At 38.4% G+C, this 21,711-nt stretch overlaps 1 protein-coding gene across 7 annotated transcripts in view; it reads right to left on the bottom strand.

Annotated features, from left to right (window-relative positions):
* The window catches only part of specc1 (sperm antigen with calponin homology and coiled-coil domains 1), an 87,893-nt gene that overhangs the window by 63,639 nt on the left and 2,543 nt on the right, over positions 1 to 21,711 (bottom strand). For 2 of the 7 annotated variants that reach the window (XM_057354250.1, XM_057354225.1), the window contains exons 2-3: positions 6,563 to 6,748; positions 5,398 to 5,533 (exon numbers count right to left, since the gene is read on the bottom strand). In XM_057354250.1, coding sequence (XP_057210233.1) covers positions 5,398 to 5,533; positions 6,563 to 6,715 — 289 coding nt within the window. In that variant the 5' untranslated portion in view covers positions 6,716 to 6,748. Of the gene's footprint in view, positions 1 to 570; positions 914 to 5,376; positions 5,534 to 6,562; positions 6,749 to 20,846; positions 20,921 to 21,133; positions 21,158 to 21,711 lie in introns of those variants that run through there. The other 5 variants (XM_057354199.1, XM_057354234.1, XM_057354216.1 and 2 more) reach the window with 4 other exon arrangements.

A 21,711-nucleotide genomic window follows, 5' to 3' on the forward strand; every position in this document is an offset into this window, starting at 1 on the left:
AGTGTGCTCTGTCTTGACAGCATGTACACACATAGCAATGACGAAGAGCAATGGGATGTAGACGAGTGTAGATAAGAGCTTCATTTATCATCAAACACTCACACAGCTGCACAGTCACACTGGCCAAAAACACAGTCAATGACATAAAAAATGGAGGGTCAGCAAAGAAACAGAAAGAGACCGGAAACGATACAGAATACCCTAATAGAACAGTGCGTGCTGGTCTAGCTGGTGGACTGCTAAAACCTAGCTGGTCAACAGACATTTGGTTGATTGACCAAGCACATTTTACTGCTTAAGCTAGTTTAGACCCACTGGTCTGGGGGTCTACCAACGTTCAAAACACAACACAACATGTAACCAGTTATGTTGGCTGCTTTACAGACAGGTTGACAGAGAGAACAAACAAAAATGTGAGAAATCATTCATTCATTATGTGTATTTGATGGCTAAATAAAAGAAAACAGTCACTTGTACGAGGGTGACAGAGACCTGAGCCCAAACACACACACACGCACACATATGAATGATAAAGAATACATCCACAGCAAGGTGACACATTAGTCAGACCTGTGTCCGCCTCCTCCACCCGGGTTTCTTGGTTCCCCATGTCAGTTCTACACGCTGCTCCACGGAAGACACGCTAATCCATCAGAGCAAACCTTAGCCAGACACACCTGACAGATCACAGTCCAAATTCACTGCCGATGCGTAGAAGACAAAGACAATGTGACAGTCCTGTTTGTCCTCTCTGGCTATGAATCAGCAACTGGACAACATTCCTGCTGTCCCAGGCAAACACTAGTCGCTGTTTAGAACTCTCTCTCTCCCTCTCATTCACTTGTTCCCTCTCTCTCTCTCTCTCTCTCTCTCTCTCTCTCTCTCTCTCTCTCTCTCAGCGTGAGGGAACAGCTGCAGCACAGTGTAGACAGTGTTGTATTAGTCGGCTTTGATCAGAGATACATAGGGGGCGTGGCCTCTCTCCGTCACATCTATCTACTCCTCCTCCATGAGCTCAAACATGCAAATTAGTTGAAGTAACTCTCTGCTTTATCCCGTATTTCACTCTCTTTCCTCTTCGTTTTACCTCTATATTGCATTGTAGTAGGTGGTAGGAAAGTACAAAGAGAAGAATGTGTAGGACAGATGGAGATGGACAGAATGAAAAGTGTTCATTTATCTGCCTGAACATGTGAACATCTCTGACCTAATTCATCTGCCCTGCAGTGAAGGATGCTGGGCTCGGAAGACATTTACACTGGAAATTACTTTTCTCGTGTCTGCGCACACTCACACAAACACACATGTTGGGTTTCCATGTTTTATGGGGACATTCCATAGACGCACTGGTTTTTATACTGTACAAACTGTATATCATATTCCCTACACCTAACCCTAACAGTCACACTAAACTTTCTGCTCTTTTAGATTTTCACAAAAGTTAATTCTGTATGATTTATAAGCTTGTTTCCTCATGGGTACAAAAAAATGTCCCCACAAAGATAAGGGTTTTGGATATTGCCATCTTTGTGGGGACATTTTGTCCCCATACCGTAGGGTTTACCCTCCCCCCCCCACACACACACACACGCACATCATGTCTTGTGATGGATTAATGCTTTACTACACTATAGGAAATTACAGCACCCATAGTTAGACTTTTTTTGTTTTCAGTAGGAGGTATGAACCTCCCATTCCATACTCATTTAGAATACATGTGTGATAAATATGCATGCTAGAGAAAAAAATATGTCATCTTAGCCTGAATCTGTCCTTGCATGGCTTGACAGTACAAACACAGATTCTTTGTTGCTTGTCCTCTCTTTTGCACTTCAGCATTTTCTCTTATCTTAAAATATCTCTCACTGAATATATATATATATATTATATAAATATATATGGCTTTATTGCAGTATCTAAAGATAAAGAGACATGTTGTTCAATCAAGTGTAAATTATTACAGAGTCAGTTAAAGAGCATGGGTTATAAAGACGTTCTTTCAAATTTTTCTTTTTGTTGTTCTTTCTCCTTTCCTAAATTTACTGGAGGAGTCATATAAATTCTCTCCACCCTTGATAAATAATCAAAGCTCAATTCTGCCCTCCTGCAGCTCAGTCACATCACAAACAGAGTCAGAAGAAAGCTTGTGTAAATTCGGCTGAGCTGACCTGTGTTCTCCCGGATCTCTAACAGCATCAGCTCAATAACCTTACATCAGCACATAAGTTATTACTCACAGGACTTATTACAGCTCTTCAATAAAGGAATGTTTTATGTTCAATACAAGTGTTGTGTTTTTGTAAAGTCACTAGAAGTTTCTTGGCATTTCCAAAAATATGTAAAAGAAAGTGTCTCTTGTGTTTGTTAGTTTTTTGCAAAGGTGCAAAATATACATTTAGCAAAGAGATTCGTCCAAAAAAAAGCAGTAGTGGAAGAAATGTGTTATTTAGAAGAATGTCAGCTGGCTTCAGAAGTATGCAGGCTAATGTTCAAGGTGTATTTGTAAAGGCGGAAGTATGGTCCGTCCGCGTCTGCGCGCTGTCCGCATGACACAGTTTTCGTCATCAGAAGGGTCCGCGGTCGTCCACACACCCCGTCCGCGTGCAGCCCATTTTTTGAGACCGTACAGATGTGCCGCGTACAACAGCGCATGCGCGAAAAAGTGCACTAGTCCACTAGGGGTCAATACACACACAGAAAGTCTGCAGTGTGCCGTTGTCGAAGAAACCTACGAACAGTAAGCTTAGAAGCAAATCCTTCTCCATACTGTTTGGTTGTTGTTCTTGTTGTCTTGCGGTTGGCTCGGATTGTTTGCAATGGCGAAAACACTTCCTCAATCATTAATTTTCAGTGGGTCTGTAAATGACGCGACTCAGCGCTGCCCTCTGACGGTCTGGTAGAGCACACATACTCATTTGTACTGCGCATATGTTGAACTCGGACGCGTTTGTGCGCGAGACGGACGCGGAAAGTCAAGTATGCCCAGGCCTTAATTGTCTGCTGTCCCTTCTGTGATGTGTGTCACATTGCCCATTAAGATCAAGTCGTTGCTGTGAATCGCAGGTAACTTAAATTAGTCACTCTGTGTGGGTGAAAACAATTGTACAAACATGTTCAAAAACATGCGAGAACCTGTTTAACTGACAGCTTTCATCCTTGTTTTACTCTCGCATTGTTCTCATCCTTTCACTCATCAAATATGACAGAACATTGAAAGCAAACCCATGAGCAGAAGAAAATCATCTGAATGCAGTTATGTAAAATATCAGCATTCATCTTTAAAGGCAATCCCTATTGGCTACCAATTTGCAGTAAAAGGCAAAAGTCCTAGATACATTTTGGCTTAATAGACAACACAAGCAGAACTAAAGATGACAAAAATGAGGCTCAATATGACAAATCATTACAAGTTTAACACTGACATCAAGTGTTCATGTCAACACAAGGCTCATATATGGAGAGGTTAACTTGTCAGTTATGTCTACCTACCGACTTAGCTACTGTAAGCACTATTATACTGTCAAACTCCTGTTTATGGTATGGAACAGGGTGACAGTGCATTATTCGCAGATGAATCACCAACACTGCCTGACATACACGGCACGCTGATGCTATTTTATCCAGCCTGACTGTTCACATATTTGCGTTCTTTTATTAATCGTTACAGTGCCACATAGTTTTGTGAACTGTCATGTTGTGGAAACTGAAGAAATGTTATTTAAAGGATAGTGAGACAGACAGCAGGACATGTGTACTTAAGCACAATAGGAAGGTTCTCCACTACACCTATAAAGGAGAGACCATGTTCCTCTCAATTCAATTCATTTGAAAGAAAATGAAAGTTTATTATTGATCATTATTGAATAGGCTGCCACTAATGGCTTTAATTCTTTTACTGACAGTTGTCAGGTGAAGTGAGCTGTTATACTGTACAGTATGTAATAATCTATGTCTATTTAAGTAGCATGTGCTTAATTTATTATTAAATGGGAAATTCAATTTATCAAAAGAATCATGTTTAAATTCATTTATATTTTCACCATTTTTATGTGGAGTGAGTCCATGTGAATTTTGTAATACTATATTATTATTATTATTGACAGAACCATAAATGTCATGGATGAGGTCATGACAACACAATAACGTGCATCATACATACTGACACAAGCAAAAGACACAGTAAAAAAGGAGCTGTGCTTCTGGTTGCCCAGGAGCTTAAAATTCTAGTTTTTGGTTGCTTCTGCTTTTATGGACCGTGAGAGAAAGCATGATAATGATATTACAGCATTAGAGTGAAAAGTGACATGCTGACATAATTATCTCATCAGACGAGTCTAATATTAGCATAGTGTAACCTAAGAGCACAAGACCAGAGGAAAAGATATTGTCATAAATCTTAAATATATTGTCCAGGACAATATACCATTTTGTAAATACAAAACTAATCTAACACAAATATTTGATTCCATTATAATACATAGAGTAAATAGGACAAATGGGAAAATAGTTTTTGAAGGGAAAATGTTTTGGAACAACAGGCAAAGTAGCAACATCATGTGGCATTATTGCTGTGTAGTGTCTGAAATTAAATCAACAATGATAAAACCATTATTTGAGACATCAGAACATCTTTTGTTTATGGATAAAACATGCAAAAAAATGAAGAGAATTGCATAAAATACAAAGAATTCTGCTACACCCCGATGCTGGTATTTAACCGTAATGGCAAACCCACCGAGGTCATGCGGCCATACAGCATTCCTGTTTAACACCTCAATCATTGATGTCTATTCCAGTTTTCCGTGCTGCTGAATAGAACACTTATGAAAAAACAACTTTGTAATGACATGTCTGCACTCACACGGGCCTATAGAAAATAGCTTTGGAAAGTGCAGCTGTTAACCGCTTTTCTGTGCGTGTCAGAGATGGAGGGATGTATGATATCAGACGCCACACGCAGTACAAAATTACATCCAGAGTCCATCTATTTAACTTTTCCTTCAATGACCTAAAACTGAACCCTGTTTCCATGTACAATGAAGAGCACGGATACACACACAACCTACGCAGGGCCAAGCCTTCATATCTCAAATGAGAACAAAGTCAATCCAATCATCTAATACTAGAAGCAAACTCATGTTTTCCGAATCATCTCATCAAAGCTGGATTTGCAAAGGGAACACACCTCATTTTCTCTCATTCTTAGGGCAAACTTTATGAGCTCACCACATAAAGAAGAGGATATGAGGTTTAAGAAGTCTCCTGTTGCCCTCTAGTGGCCAACAGCTGCACTGTATTTATCTATATATTTAATCTAACTATGCACTCCAAAAATGTCTTAACATTTCAAAGACAGGTGAAAGGTGTGTGTCCTACTTGTACGTGTAAAAGTCCTACTTGAAGCACTACGTGGTCTGTTGTCTGTTAGTTCGGAGATGGCTCCTGTGGTGATGGTTTTCTTCATGCGAGAGCCTGCAGCCACTGACCCCAGAACAGGCTTAGCCAAAGCATCATCACTGCTTGCCCTCTTTATCTACACACAATAACATAAGGTAAAGTTTAATAGCTGTGAATTATTGACAAAATATATTTAAGGTCCTGTAATCAAAACACAATACCTATATAGATCATATATGGCAGTGCCTTTACCAAAGGTTTTAACATATTTGCAATGACCTGGTTTTGTGGAATATCAATAAAGGTATAATACAGCGATTTAGATTTAATAATAAATTTGACATTTATGTGCACCTTTCTTTTAGCTACTGTACAAAAAATCCTGGTAACACTTTACAAGAAGGTGCTATTTGTTAACAGTAGTAAATGCATTAGCTAACAATGAACGATTTAGTTCCTCAGTATTTATTAGTCCCTGTTAATGTTAGTTCATGTCAATGCAGTTAATTAATTCATGGTGCATTAACTAATGTTTACAGTGACAACGTTTGATTTTAATAATCTATTAATATATGCTAAAATTAACATAACTAAAATTAATAAATGCTGTATTAGTATTTTCATTGTTAGTTTATTTTAGCTAATGCATTAACTAATTATTAACAAATAGCACCTTATTGTAAAGTGTTACGAAAATCCTGGTTTGGCTTCACTAAAGGTCAATGAAATAGTGGTATATTAAAAGACTAAAGGCGTTTAAAACTACTTGGTCATTGTACTTTGAAATGTTTGTACTTTAATGTTAGTGAAGACCTGCCGGGGGACTGTGGATGAAAATTAGCCTTTGGCTAAATCCAGAACAATACATCAACTAGAAACATTCATGTTAAAAATGGTACAAAATATTTTTTCAAAGTGCTCCATCTACACAATACGGCTGCCAGCATGTAGTAATATCTCATTCACTACTTCTCTCTTTTGTTTGAATGCACCTTATCCCATGTCAGCATCTTTCAGTCATTCAGTCTCTCTTTTTATACTTTCTCTGTCATATTATATATTCAATATTTTTGAGTGGATACAGTACAGTGTCTCTTTTTCACTCCCATAATTCTTTTTTATCAACCGTTTATACTCCCCCCTCTGTATTTTTGACTGCGCTCACCTTGCTGAGTCGCAGGTCAGAGGCGATGGTGCTGGAGGACCTGGAGGTCCTCATCCCGATGTTGCTGGAGTAGGAGCTGCTGGTAGACAGCTTCGTCCGCTCTGGGGCTCCTGGTCTGGGCAGTGCCGCCTTGGCGGCGCCCCCTTTCAACATGGCTTTCTGAGTTTTTGACTCGAGCTACTTGGTCTGTGGGCAAAGATGAAGCAGAGTTAGATGGTTGTGCTTAGATTAGCATAGGAAATATTTGAATCCCACTTTTAAGAAAATAATAATGTGCCTATGACAAAGTTCTAAATGCAAAATCAACAAAAACAAGTCTGCAGATTCCATACAGGCCTGGTTACAGTCTCAGAGTATTAATGCACACAGACTCAAGAGTGACTCGCAGTAAATGCATGACATATTAGAGACCAAAGCAGAGGTAATGTGAGAGGAATAGACAGGTGGCCATTGACCGAAAGAGGAATAAGTGCTCTTCGAAACAGACAGAAGAAGAGGGTGAGGGAGTTAATGTGTTCTGCAGTGACCTGTGGGTTACCCTTGTGGTTTGGTTTCATTGATTTGCATGATGGTGGGGTGTAAGTGTATACAGGCACAACCATTAACAGTGTCTCAAGAGATGTGGAATGCTAAGTATATAAAAAGTAAAAAACAATAACTCAGTGTTCATCTGCTTTCTGCATGTGATTGCAGATGTGATGTGTGATGCGAAGAAGTTGTGTTGTGGCTATCACAAAAGTGAGACCAAAATACAGAAATACTTTAGTTATGTGATCATCACTGTATATATGAATGATTAGAGTAAAGATGAATTAAACTGAATTAAAACAAGTGAATAATACAAATTTACAAGTGAAAATACAACCTTTTACAAGGCATAGCAAAATGCAAAATAAAAATGGATATTCAGCCATTCCCTTTATACTGCATATCAGAGCAAACCTCTTGGCAATTATTAAACGAGAAAGTTTGAAAGCTTGTAAAACAACAAACTCACTGCTGTTGGTGAGAAGGCAGTATATGCATGGTGGGTTTGATAATAAGAGGAAGCCTGTGAATGCTTATCTGATTCTGGCACAGTGTGCAGACTGTTTGAAAGAACAGTCATATGAGTGAGGGATCCAAAGAGTCCCTTCTGATAATCAAAGTACAACCAGAAAGCACATTAACAAATATGGAGGAGGGTTAAAGCACACAACAATACTGTAATATATATTTACGAACTCATGTTTAAAGACGAGGTAACCCACGCAGTTTCTGCCAATCTCATATTAATCTTGAGTACCTATACAGTAGTATTGCATACTTCGTATCTTCAAAGAGTATTTAATTTGATCAAATTGATAAAAGACAGATACAGCTTTATGATTATTTCTGGAAAAAGACGAGCGCCTGTAGGTGTGCAGGGGGGGTGGAACTACAGTACGAGCACACAACACATCATCGCATTGATTCACTATAAGTTCTTGTTGTTTACATTATGCACATACACACCGATTGCAAACAAAACACGGACATATGACTTAGTTTGACTTTGAATTTGACTCATGTCCGGCATCTATTAGCAATGGGACAGCCATCTATCAGTTTCAAACGATCTCCAAATCCAGAGTTATATCCACCGTTTATACAACATTCATCACCGAAATGCAGTGAGCAAACAAACATAGCTAAACTTCAATCAGCCGAGAGAAGCGGCATAGATGGGCGTGCTCTTTCTCATGCTGGCTGGTTGACGCGTGCTCTTTCTCTCACGCTCGCATGTGCCCTTTCACTCGCTGGATGACGCATCCAGCGTTATATCCACAGCTTATATAACATCCATCACTAAAATTTTGTGAACAAACAAACACACCTCGACTTCTCTCACTATCACAAGAGTAACTAGCTGCAGCTGCAAGCCCACAGCGCAGCCAATCTTGCTATTGCTCGTCGGTTGACGCGTGGGCGGGCTAGTTCTTTTGCCTTGCTGTGGGCATGCTTTTCCGGGAGAATTGCCCAATAAGGGACTAAGAAAAGTTGTTATGAAATGGTTTTCATGTTTGAAAAAAACAGTGTACCATGTCAAGCATGAGAAGCCAGCACGTTTAACAGTGTAAAGAAGTCAGAGTGCATGAAATCATGTTACCTCATCTTTAAAAAAATTATTTGAAAATAGTATATATTTAAATCCTATGTAAAACTACTAATTGCGTAAACTATAGTGCAAGCTATTCGAGTTAAACATCTCCAAAAAAACATACAAACCCCTTTAACAAATGTTATTGCAACTGTTACTTATCAGGTCTATGTTGTTGTTGCATTAGTTACGATCTATATACTTTAATCTATTTTTATCACTACCAAAATCTCTTTGTCAAAACTCTACAAACATATATAAGATAACCTTTAGTCTATATGGAAACAGGTCAGTTGCTCATATAAACCGAGCAGATGATAGTTCTAAATGTTACACTGCTCCGCAATTATACAACAACAACATTAATTTTTATTTTAGGATTCTAAAGTTTTCTACACGTCCTATGTAAAACCTCAAGTAAAATAAATATACAGTGTTTTTTCATGGCATCCCACATTCAAAAAAGTAAAACTGAAAACCTCTGTATGCCAAAAAATAGAAATGCTGCAGTCTCAGTGGTCTGCAGCATTGCTATATCGGAATATCGGTCACCATGGCATCTTGGTCTAGACCACCTGAGAATTTACTGGCCTAACAAACATGGAACGTTATCATGCCTTCAAGCATCCTTTTTGTTTTTATTGCATAACATTTAAAGAAACAGAGTCATCTACCATGTAGTTTGTTCTTGAAAAAAGACAGACCAAAATAAATAAGCCTGGCTTCTCCAACAGACAGCCAACTGTTTTCTTCAAATGGTACGACTGATGCACAAAGATGGATATTGGACAAATACACAGGCCATACGGTATGTATTTAATAACTCCTTATACAGTTAAAGCATAAAGGCTAACTATCAACTGAATGACCATACTATAGACTTGCCATCATCAATGAATGGCATCTGAGCAATAAGATAGAGCTAGAGGAACTAAATCAAGTAAGATCACATGATCAATTCAGGTCAGGTCACCTTGACACGTGACATTAAAAAGTGCAACGCTTCAGTCAGAAGATGTGAGACACTGGCCAAAGACACCAAGCTACATGTAAACATGGTGAATCAAAAAACAGTGTTTTTGAAACCACAACTTAATTCCTCCTCCTTACAATGTGAGGATGATGATGCAGTGCAACCAACTTCCTGTTAGTGAACAACTGGAAGAGAGAGAGGAAACTCATAATGACTCAAGAGTTCTCTGTTTCATGTGTTAATGACGTATATGACTTCAACCACAATTTAAAACATTGTTTTTCTGCTGCTTACTGCTTATTTTAAAAAGACTGTTTTTTTCCTTTTGAACACAAAAATGTTTCCAGAAAAAAGAAACTTACAAAGAAACTCTGCAAAAACATTTAATTTGAAAACGGATTCATAATAAGGGTGAGGCAGGAATAAATCCACATAAAACCACAGTCTCTGTACTGTTTCATAACTCGGTTGGCATGTTCTTGCTCATGGACTAGTCATATTTACGTAGTAGGCCAAAGACATTTTTCGGCCTCAGCCTGAGTCTTAATATAATCACAAGTATTTCAACAGAAGGGGACGTGAAAAAGGGAAACAAAACGCCAAGCTAATAGTTCTCTAAAAATCAATGCAGACATGAAACTAAGGACAGAGAACTTGGGGTATAAATGCCTTTTAAATGAAGACTGTCAGTACATGTAACTAGTCTCCATTCTCTTTTATAGTATCACCACACATACACAAATACAGTACATATTTCTTGCTGTTATGGCACCAGTACTAATAGCTACTTGTGTTTTTGGGAAAGATGGTAAATGAGAGGGGAAACAAAAATGAAGAGTGAACTATCAGATACAACAAAGATGTCAAGTCTACTAAAGATTCTTGCAAGAGAGAAGTCTCCCTAAATCCATGGTTTTACAGTTACAGCAGAGCCCCACTGGAGCAGCATTTACTTACAATCTTCTATTACAGTATGTTCACAAAAGAATCAAGTCATTTCAGATCAATAATTCAAAGTCACTTCTGAGTTTCATGGTCAAAATTGGCCTAAAACGTAATATTACAATTACGATTGCATATCAGTGTTTAACTATTTACAGAGCATGAGTTCATAAACCAAGCCTTATCGCTCATTTACAGGCAGCACAAATGAGTCTGTTAACACATTTGAGAAAACAAATTAGAGGTACAGTATACCGAAAAATAGAAGGTCTGGGAACTGTAGCAAAACGGTTGTTTTTGGAAACACATGGCTTCAAGTCTGAACAACATGTAATGCTGGGTTCACACCAAACACAAACAATCGCTTTCCACGCTGTATATTACTCGCAGGAAAAGTTTGTTATTTTTGCGTGAGTGATGCGATCCGACAAATATTTTCAACCTTTGCGGAAGATAAGGGCAAGATAATTGGGCGCCGCCCAATTCGTGTTATTCGCATCGCCTGCCGCGAGTTCGCGTCTATACGCGTCTTTGCTAGGGCTGAAATGATTCCTCGAGGAACTCGAGTAATTCGAATACAAAAAATAATCGCAATTTTTGTTGCCTCGAAGCCTCGTTTAATCCATTTAACTAAAGTACACACGGAGCACTGCGTTTCCCCACAGACCGTTATTACTAACGCACAGCCCGCTAAATTCTATTCATGTTACAGGGCTCTCAAGTCTCACGCATTCACCGTGAGACACACGCATTTTAGACTGTTCACACGCTCACATGTACTTCTCATGCTGATAAATAAGTGATATTACATAGACTTTTTAAACTTCGCATTCATTTTTCCCACATTTTTTTGTTGTTGCTTTTTGTAGTTGAACAATGATAAGTCATCACTGATGCCAAGCAGAGACAGAGCTATGACAGAAGCCAGAGAAATAAGGACTCTATTAAAGACACTCTTTGTATTGTGGGTGTGTGGGAGTCGTCAAAGTTCAAAGCCAGCAGTTTGCGGTCATCAGTGAGATGGAAGCTGAGTGACCACGCCCCAAACTCTTGAATGTTCGTAAATGAGCGAGACATTTCAAGAGGCCTTTCTGAGATGCCAAATCCTGTTTTACGCCCAATTTAAACATGATTAAGGCCAGATCCTGCATGCATGCTGCCCAGGAGCACGTGAGGAACCAAGCATATAAATGGAGTCCAACTGGGTTTTGCCCAATAAGAACCAATAAAATTGTGCTCTGCTTGTCTTACTTTAAGAGAAAACGAAATATTAATCATTACTTATTTTTGTAGGGTTCATTTACACAGACGGCTCATTCCTTTACTGTGAACAATCATTGTTAATGGACGCAGAGAGGAGTGACACGCTAAAGCAACAGAACATAGTTATACAGTGCTAATAATGCAGAGGAGTGGGTTAGGCGTACAGCCAAGTGTCTGTAATATCGCCACCTGTTCTGTGATGGGAGAGAGTGAAAAAGAGAAGGAAATGAGTTTGTGGATTGCAGCTCACAGAATTGCTGGTTTCTAAATATACAGGAAGCACTGACAGGAAGTAAGCAATATTAAATGATGATTTTATCTAGGTCAGGTCTGCTAGGTGGTAAGAGATATCTAAACTAAGAATCATCTAACCATATTTACATGTCTAATTGATAATCAAAATGCATATATTTTAGCTGTGATCAAGGCATGAGTAGTGATAGCAACATTTAACTACAATGTCAAAGACAAATAAATCAACAGTAGACTAGGCCAATCCTAGAGTAAACACTATGATCCGCCTACATTTATTGCCTCTTCACCAATGAAGAGTGAGGCCAACACCTACATATTGAAAAACAATAGCTTCCTTTTTAATATTAACACGTAAGAATTCATAACAAGAACAAGAGGTCACGTGTAGAATGGCCATCTATTCACATCTTTCAGACGGCCATGGGCAAGAAGGCACCTACGCAAAAAGACAGAAAAGAGAATCTCATTATGTTCTACTGCAGGACATGGCTACTCCATTGAAACACAAACATATTCTGGCAGAATCCCAATTCACAGATTTACAGTTCTAAAAAGTATGCAGGAGTGTGTCCCAGATGTTTGTTGAAACAAATTTACCAAAGATTCCCAGAAAGTATACTACCAGTGTAAAGTTTAGATGTTTCTGGTGGTTCGCCAAGTAAAATTATTTACACAGCACAAAGTTTACAACGTGCTTTTCGGTATACACAAAAGTTGGGGTGGGAATCAGCAGGCATAAATTATTTTAATATCTGCCTGAAGATGCACTATTATATTTTATATAACATTAACATTAACTCTGGGTAATCAAAGGCAGCGAAAAACACATCTACGCTGCCTTCAAAAATCGATCAGATGAAGGTATCTTGGGAGACAGGTGAAGAAAACTTTGGATTGGAACTTGCATTGATGCCTTAAGTTCCTACCTTGGAATATGTCCGCCTAAGGCAGCATTTTTAAGCTTTCGCAGCCAGTTACTTCTCTGTTGGACACATCTACTTCTCCAGTTTAAGATAAACTGAGCTCCCATAAACGTCACACCACCAACCCTTAACCCGCACAGTGAAGTCAGCATGATTTATCTGGTTTAACATCCCAGTTTCACTGCTTCTAACAAAACCACAGTGCTGCTTTAATTCTGCTGATTTGACAAAACCAAAAGACATGCACTGCAAGCCTGAACAACATCTGTATCACATCTAAACAAGAGTTTCAGTAGTCCTTTTATTTAGACCCACCTTTAGTAATTCATTTCAACACCCTGACTGGCTGTTGTCATGTTTATTTCTGCTGTCTAATTGGCTGTACCATAAGATTAATCCATTCCATATCGAGTCAAAATGTCAAAAGCTTATCCTCGTTATTGACATAAATTTTATCGCGATTCCATATTATATCATTTATCAGCCCAGCCCTAGCAGAAAGCCTATTTTACTTGAATATTAAACAGACTGTGTGCAAGAAAGAAAAAATTGGTGGCAGGGTAAAAACAACAGATGTGCCATAATTTTCTGAGACGATAAATGTATTCCAGCCTAGCAGTAGAGACTGACAGCAGACATGCTCAAAGAGATGTATGTATCAAAACATATGGTTCTCATCAGACTGCAGGTAACTCCAGAGTTACACAATTAGCAGATTAGCCTCAAACGGATAGATTTAAAATGTATATTTTCTCCATCATTTTGTGAGGCAAAAAGATGCAATTAAAGAGGAAAGATGAGGATATAAATCCCAAATATTATGTTTTTTTGTGTTCCACAGAAAGAAAGTTATACAGGTTTGAAGCATAAGGCTGAGAAAAAAAACCTTTTGCATTGCTATAACCATTTAAACTTAAACTTAATGTGAACCCCAGAGAAGGTTAGCATTGAATTCTCACAAACTCTGCTGACATTTTAGGTTGCGCTAGACTTTTTTATTGTCCGTCATTTTGACGGACAGGCTCGTAAAAAATCCGTCATTATCTATTATTACCCGTCATGGTAATTAGCATGTTCGTGACGTCATTGCACTTTACTTGCGTTTACTCTCGGAACTTGATGTATTTTAATACAACTGAATGTCCAATAAAGCCGTTGTTGTTTATATTCATTTATATATTTAATGTTTCTTTTGTCAGACATAAAATAATTACAGACAAATGTTTATGTTCATATGTCCAGGTAAATGGTGTAAATGGTGTTTTGTACTCACTCACTCACAAGTAACATTAAGCTGCGGTTTGGTCATGAATGTGTGCTGCCTTCTTCCGCTCAATGAACAGAGAAGATGCCGAGAGAGACATTTTTTCCAGTCACTAAAAGCTAATGTTTATCCAAAAAGACGCTAGTCGCTTTTTTGATGGAAAAAACACCACCGCGCCTCTGTGTGTATGCATGCCCGCGATGCTGTCTGTGACAGATGCATCTGCACCACGCGCGCGCTTTTCAAAACGGACCAGGCATTATGAGTAAGCTAATGAATGGGAAACACACGTCCCTTCGCGATCATGGACAGGGGTAACGTTAGTAGCCTACGATCACACTCTAATGAAATGACAAAAAGGGGAGAAACAAATTGCCCTTATTGTAATCCGTCAAAATGATGGACGGCCTTTAGATTTTTCCGTCACTGGTAAAAGAAATCTGTCAATGACGGAGAATTTTCGTTTAACGCGACCTCTGGATGAATGGTCTGTTTCATCTCAGGGACTGACTTGTACTCTGAAGAGCAAATACACAGATGGTTTGAGCATTATAATAATAAATCAAGAAAACCTTCAACTCAGGAGACATATAGCAATTATAATTAAATTAATTTAAAAGTCAATGAGAAGCTCCCAGTTAGCATCTACAACATCTGCACTCCACCTGCCGCAAAAACTGTAATTTTACTATTTTATTTGACAGAATTTTCAAATTACAGAAACAGACTGCAAATTTACATGTCGGGTGTATAATAACATGAAAAAAAATAATTATATTATACATTGTGTGTTTTTCTCAGCTGCCAGAATATTGCTGTTTTTACAAGGGGTTTTTAACAGTATGGAAACACCAAATGTGTCTGTAAAGTGCCAAGTCATATTGTAGAGCTGGGCAGGAAGTATATAATTATTAGCATCTGCATTCATCTCCCCTGTTGTGAGACAGCAATCCCACAATCCACTCTTCCAGAGGATATAACAAGTGAGAAAGTTAGCATGGGCTAACACATGCTCTCCAAGGAATTATTGGGGAGAACAACTCTGTGACAAATGCCTTCTGCCTGCTTTTTTATATCCTTTTTAGAGTCAATTACAGCTGCTCTAGTATACTTGTTCATCACAATTTAGCAAGACCAGGATTTTGTAAGTCAGATATGGATAAAGGTGCAAAGGTAAGAAAACAACATAATGAACAAGAGGAAATAGGAATAACAGACTCTTTTATCACAAGGGGAATGAATATGCCTAATGCCTTGGTGTCATTAATTTTTACCAACAAACATTTAACACTTATTAACTTTTATTAATTTTTACCAACAAACATTAAACACTTATTAACAGAGAAAACAGTTTATATGATACATTGCTGAGCAGTGTTGGGTAAGTTACTCTGAAAAAGTAATTAATTACTAGTTACTAATTACATATTCAATTGTGTAATTAGATTACTGTACAAATTACTCTCTCCAAAAAGTATTTAGTTACTTATTACTAATTACTTTCTATATCCTACATCAACCTTGATTAGTTAAGTGATTGAAGGATAGACATGAAACGGCTTATTTAATTCATTCAAATAAATAATATTAAACTACATAAAGTACTCTTATTAACTGACCAAAGTATTACAAATGTGAGAATTATACATTAAAGCAAGGATTTTAAAGTTAGACTTTGAATTTTGATGTCAATTCCACTATTGCACACACATATTACACAAAGTATTTAGTTTAATTACATCAGAAGTAACTGTAATTAAATTACAGAAAAAATGACAGTAATCCCTTACTATACTTTTTCAAGGGAAAAGTAATTAAATTACAGTAACTAATTACTTAGTAACTAGTTACACCCAACACTGTTGCTGAGAAACAGCAAAGAAGGAAATGACACAGATAATAAAAATTATAGTATAAGAACTTACAAAAACAAGAGAATAAATTGTTAAAAAAAGAATTAAGCTATACATAACTTTGAAAAGAGGCCACTCAAAAAGATGTCAAAAGGGCTTTTCACACGTGAAATCGTTAAACCCGGGTTATTCATAACCCCAGGTAAAACAGAATCTGTTTCACACTGCTTATAATTTACCAGGGGTTAAAGGTACATTGCGGGATGTTTTGTATGATCTATTAACAGAAATGCAGTATAACATACAAAACTGTGTCTTTAGATGTGTATAAAAACCTTACGTAATGAAAAGTTATGTTTTTATTACCTTAGAATAAACCAGTTGTATCTACATAGGGAGCGGGCCTATCTACATCGAATTTGTTATGTTGCGCAGCCATGTTTTGTACAGTCAGCTCTAACGGACAAACAGCTCTACAGAGCGCATTTCGTATATGTTGGTCTTCGTGTGTGTTTTTTGACGCAGCTTGCGTCATCACTGAGTTGAAGACGCACAAAGTAGTAAGTCGTAGTACGGAGAGAAGGAGGAGTAGTCGTCATCGTCTAGCTGAAGCAATTGATTGTTCTGTCTTAGATGTTTTGATAAAATGGAGGACCATGCGTATTGTGCACAAGAGCCGACAGAGCGTGAATCTCCGTCGTCAAAGAAGCGCAAACGTGATGCTGCCAGATGAATTAGAGACAAACGGCGGCAGAAATCCAGGATAAACATCGGTGTATCTATTACCAGATGGAAGGCACTGTTGAAAGAGAAATGTTTTCAAGGCGACGCCGAAGTTGCCTGTTTTCTGCTAGACTGGTAAGATAATTCAACATTTTCAATGTTTCCACTTTTTCAATGTTTACCAAACAACTTTTTTGTTGAAACGATAACGTTAGCATTTTATACAAATGGCCATATAACCTCCGAATAATAATGTTTTTCCGTCCCTGCGGTACGTACTCCGGTTGTTCCTGACTTTACAAAGGGGGAGACAAACGTCTACTACCTTACACCTAACTGCCTATGTCGCTGTCAGATCAAACGCTTTGAACAGCGTTGCTATTTACGATTAGCTAACTTTAGTTACTTCACTACTCTCAGCGTGTACTAGATAGCACGCAAGAAATATATCTAATTATAGAATTGTAACAGTAACTTTCGCAATAGAATACATGTTAAATGATTAATTACGTTAATATATTGCCTTACCTTTGCAAAGAAACATCGTTGTTTGTATCACTGCTATCCGCTGTCTCAGTAGACGACATCTATTTTTACTGTTGCGGCCACCGTCGTAATTCGAAAGGGAGGGTGGGCAAATGACTCAGAGATTCGTTGCAAAACTATAATACAACGTTAGTGGCCGCTGATTTTCAAGAACTGCGCCTTTAAGAGATCACCCTGGGTATTCATAACCTGACAATTCACACTGTACATCACTAAACCCTGGGTAAACATTCTTATTTGCATATATGCGGTGTCAACAGTCATGATTGGATAAATACTGCAGCATCAAACTGACTAAATAAAAATAGTGCGTGGTCCCTTTAAATAACCGAATACCTTGTTGTTCCGCATCCGAGAAAAAATTACACCTCGCAAATCCTTTTTGCCGGTTTTAAGCCTCCTAAGTCATTACTTACACAGCGCATGGAGTTTCTGTGACTGTACACAGATTGTGAAATGAGGTAAGCGCTGTTCAGTTTTTGATTACGTGTCCATTGCTAAGCATCTGGTCGTATCATCCTACCCCTGCTTCGTTTCACACTGCACACGTTTGACTGGGGTTTTTCCTGGCTCAAAATGAGGTGGTGCCATCCCGATCTTGTACACACGCGCGAAGGCCTACCATACCGATCAGTGACTTAACCAAAGTGACTTTGACATATTAAGAGTTCTAATAAAATTAGATGAAAATGACAATTATTATGTTATATAAAACATTACTTTTATTTAACCAAACTGTTTTTATCAAACATTTTCAACTAAGTTTTTAGCCCACAATAGCCAACTGAATTAGCCAGTCTTAGCTCATTCACATCTTGCATTCTCTGTGGTTCACTTTAATATTCGCTAGTGACTGAAAAGTTCAATAGTTTAAATGAATCTGTACAAATGAGTCATTCGTGTGCGAGTCGTTTTGAACGCAATGTGCGTTCATACTGGCGAACTCGCTGTGTACAGTATATGCTGATTCAACGATCCAACTGCATAGCTAAAGACATTACAATGATGTACGTCATGTTAATTTAAGAAATTTCAAGAAATTAAATGCAAAACAAACAGCCGTCAAACACAGCTAGCTCTTGTTCTGCAACTCTTGTTAGCGCCTCAGTGTGCTGACAACGAAACAGCGCCTCCACTGTGGCTTAATGCCACAACTGCAGTTACAAATGACAGTCTGTTAATCCACGCAGCATTTGACGGGCGGCACGACATTTGACGGAGGCGGCCGCCTCCAATTTCTCTATGCAGGAAAAACCCTGTTGACACCGCAATGCAGGGTTAAAACCCCGCTTTTAACACCGGGTAAATTAAAGTTTCACACTTGTAATTCAAAATTATAAGTGTGAAACGTTCGTTTACCCGGGGTTAAAAGCAGAGTTTAGAACGAAGATAACCGGGGTTAAGCGCAGTGTGAAAAGCCCTAAAATGTACTAAACATGAAGTACACTCCAAAGCTGGTCTGGGATTCAGAGATCTGAGTGCCTCATGTAGTTTTCATAGCAGATCTCATCTTTCTCATAGATCTAAAACCCCCATGGAGCACAGCTTCCTGCATGCGTGGTGTCAAAGCACGGCATGAATAAACACTCCATAGCTTGCACTAGGATCTCCTTCCTCTAAAACATTAACCTCATATGACCTGCAAGTCAAGAGGATTCCCATCCATAAGTCAACGAATACTAGCCCACTTTGTATTTATTCACAATAAGCAATAAGCATAAACATTTTTGACATGTTATTTTTATTAGAGACAAATTCTGGGATCTACCAAATCATAGAACCCTCAAAAAACACAAAAGCTGCATTAACTTAAAACTGGTTGCAGAGAATAAAATAAATTATAAAACGGTCAGTTCTGGTCCTTGATTCTGATTGGCTGAGCCGAGTTCTTAGCAGTTACAAAATAACCCGATTTATAAAGGCTGACTCCATTACATAGCCTGAATATCACTTTATTTACTTTATTTTATGAAACCTTGCTACGCATATTAGGGCTGTGTATTGGCAAGTGCCTCCCGATACGATACAAACCACGATAGATGGGTCACGATACAATATATTGCTATGTATTTCAATACGATACACATTTGCGATATATTGCAATACTTTAAATAGAAAATGTTAAAAGTAGAGCTAGAAATACAACATGCTGTGCACCACCGGCGGTTTTCTGTAAGGATAAGTGTAAAAACATCCCTTACCTCTGCAGAGTGGCCATGATGTGTGATGCATGGACCTTTAGATCAGAGGTTTGGGGTCTCAAACTGTGGATTGCGCCCCTCAAGTGGGTAGCACAGGGGAATAAGGTGGCTCACGCAAGTCACTTGGCTGTTGTGGTGCATTACAGTTAAAACACTGAACATGGGAAGTATTAAACCTCTGGTTCATCCGTGCTGTAAATGTGCTGGTGTCACATCCGTGAAAGCACATTAGCACAATAAATGTCATTGTTACTTTTCTTAATAAAATTTTTGTCTAATGCACTGCAGTAGCCAAGTGACTTGTGTCATGACTTGAGAAGCCTGTAAACAGCATTATTTTATGTAACTCATTACTCCATGACTTCTTTTGAAAACCAAAGCACACCCACACATCAGCTCTGAGAGCTCCAAGCGTTCTTATATTTTTCGCCATGCTCGCTTCCACTTACTTTTGGCCGTATGTATGACATGATTTAAAAAAAATTATCGATAGTAGAGGTAATCACTATCGAAAAAATTTTTTTTGTGATAGTTACATGTATCGATATTTTTGCACAGCCCTAACGCATATGGAATAACCGTTTTATAAAAGCAATAAGCCCCGCGAAGCAGTGGGTTACAGTGCATTTTATAACAGCTAAGGGGGTTTTAGATACTCCGCGAAATGCCCTTAGCTGTTATAAAATGCACTGTAACCCACTGCTTCGCAGGGCTTATTGCTTTAATAGTCCAAACACTCTAGTCTTGAAGTGTCAAGAAACCCTCACAAATCAAACTCAAAAGTGGCTGTCAAATTAGGCATTTCACTGTCAGATGTATCGACACCCTTCCACGCAGTTACTCGGGCTGACTGAGATTTACAAAGCAAGTATGCAGTCCATTTCCTCCACACATTCTTCTTGCCTGAACACAAACCCACCAAAGGCACTCTGAGATACACGCTCAGATTCAGGAGGACAGATCCATCTCTTCTAAACACTTACAGTACAGTAGTTTCCCCACCAAACCAGATCTTATCAAGTCAAAATGCAACAGCTTTCATTAAACTAAAACTTTCATGATCAAAAACTCCACAAAATAAAGTCAATAATAGGGTCACACAGTACTGTAAGAAATAATTTGTCAGGTAGTAACATCCAAATAAACTGCATGTTATCAAACGTTAATCAAGCCGGATACATACCAAAGTAATGTTTAAGGGTTAGATCAAACAATCAGTTACCACTTTTTATAGGCAGGTTCTTTTGTTTCCCAATTCCTCTGTAGTAAACTGAAAGGATTGTTATTTTCTAAAGGTGAAATTAGGAGCAGCCGGTAGAATAAGCGTCCAGCGTCAGAGACTGAAAACACACCTGCACCTGCCAACTCACAGAAGAGGCAGGTGCAGCATTCATTGACACTGACAGGCAAAGGGTGTGTGCTTTCATGCTCGAAAAAATGCAAACCATCTACAGCAAATCGTATCAGTGACAACATCAGCTGTGTTTACATCCTGATTGTGCGTAATACCTTGTGGGAGGTCCTTTAAAAAAAATCTTCAGAGTTAATCCAGTGTAAATCTGAAACAAATAGACAAAGATCGATTGGCGCATATCCTTTCCCCCTTCGGTCTTTAACTCAGCAATTAAAGCCACAGCCCTCAGTTCTCTTGGGTACTGCTATACTAATCCACCCACAGACCAAACAGCAGCCACAGAACAAGAGCGAGGGGAAGAATACGATCAGAGGAGAAGGAGGAGTACAGGACTGACTGCTCACGGCAAAACAGGTCATGATGAATGTAATGAGTCTGCTGCTTTATTGTCAATACAATACTTAAAGACTTCCCATGATTACCATTAGCAGTCATTATAACACACAATAACAGAGCATCTCACCAACTTTTTGGTATCACTGGGCAAGTCATAGAGTTACACAGTTGCAGCTTACTCTGGTACATTCAGGTTAGATTTACATCAATTAATCTTTCCAGGACAAGATATCAAGTGTCATTCAACTATTTTTGACAATTAGGATTTACTACATACTGTACACACAAGTACACACACTGGTTTACACAATATCTAATGGTTCATTTGTAATTGATC

The sequence above is a fragment of the Triplophysa rosa genome, linkage group LG2 (assembly GCF_024868665.1).
Source record: "Triplophysa rosa linkage group LG2, Trosa_1v2, whole genome shotgun sequence".
NCBI classification, from domain to species: domain Eukaryota; kingdom Metazoa; phylum Chordata; class Actinopteri; order Cypriniformes; family Nemacheilidae; genus Triplophysa; species Triplophysa rosa.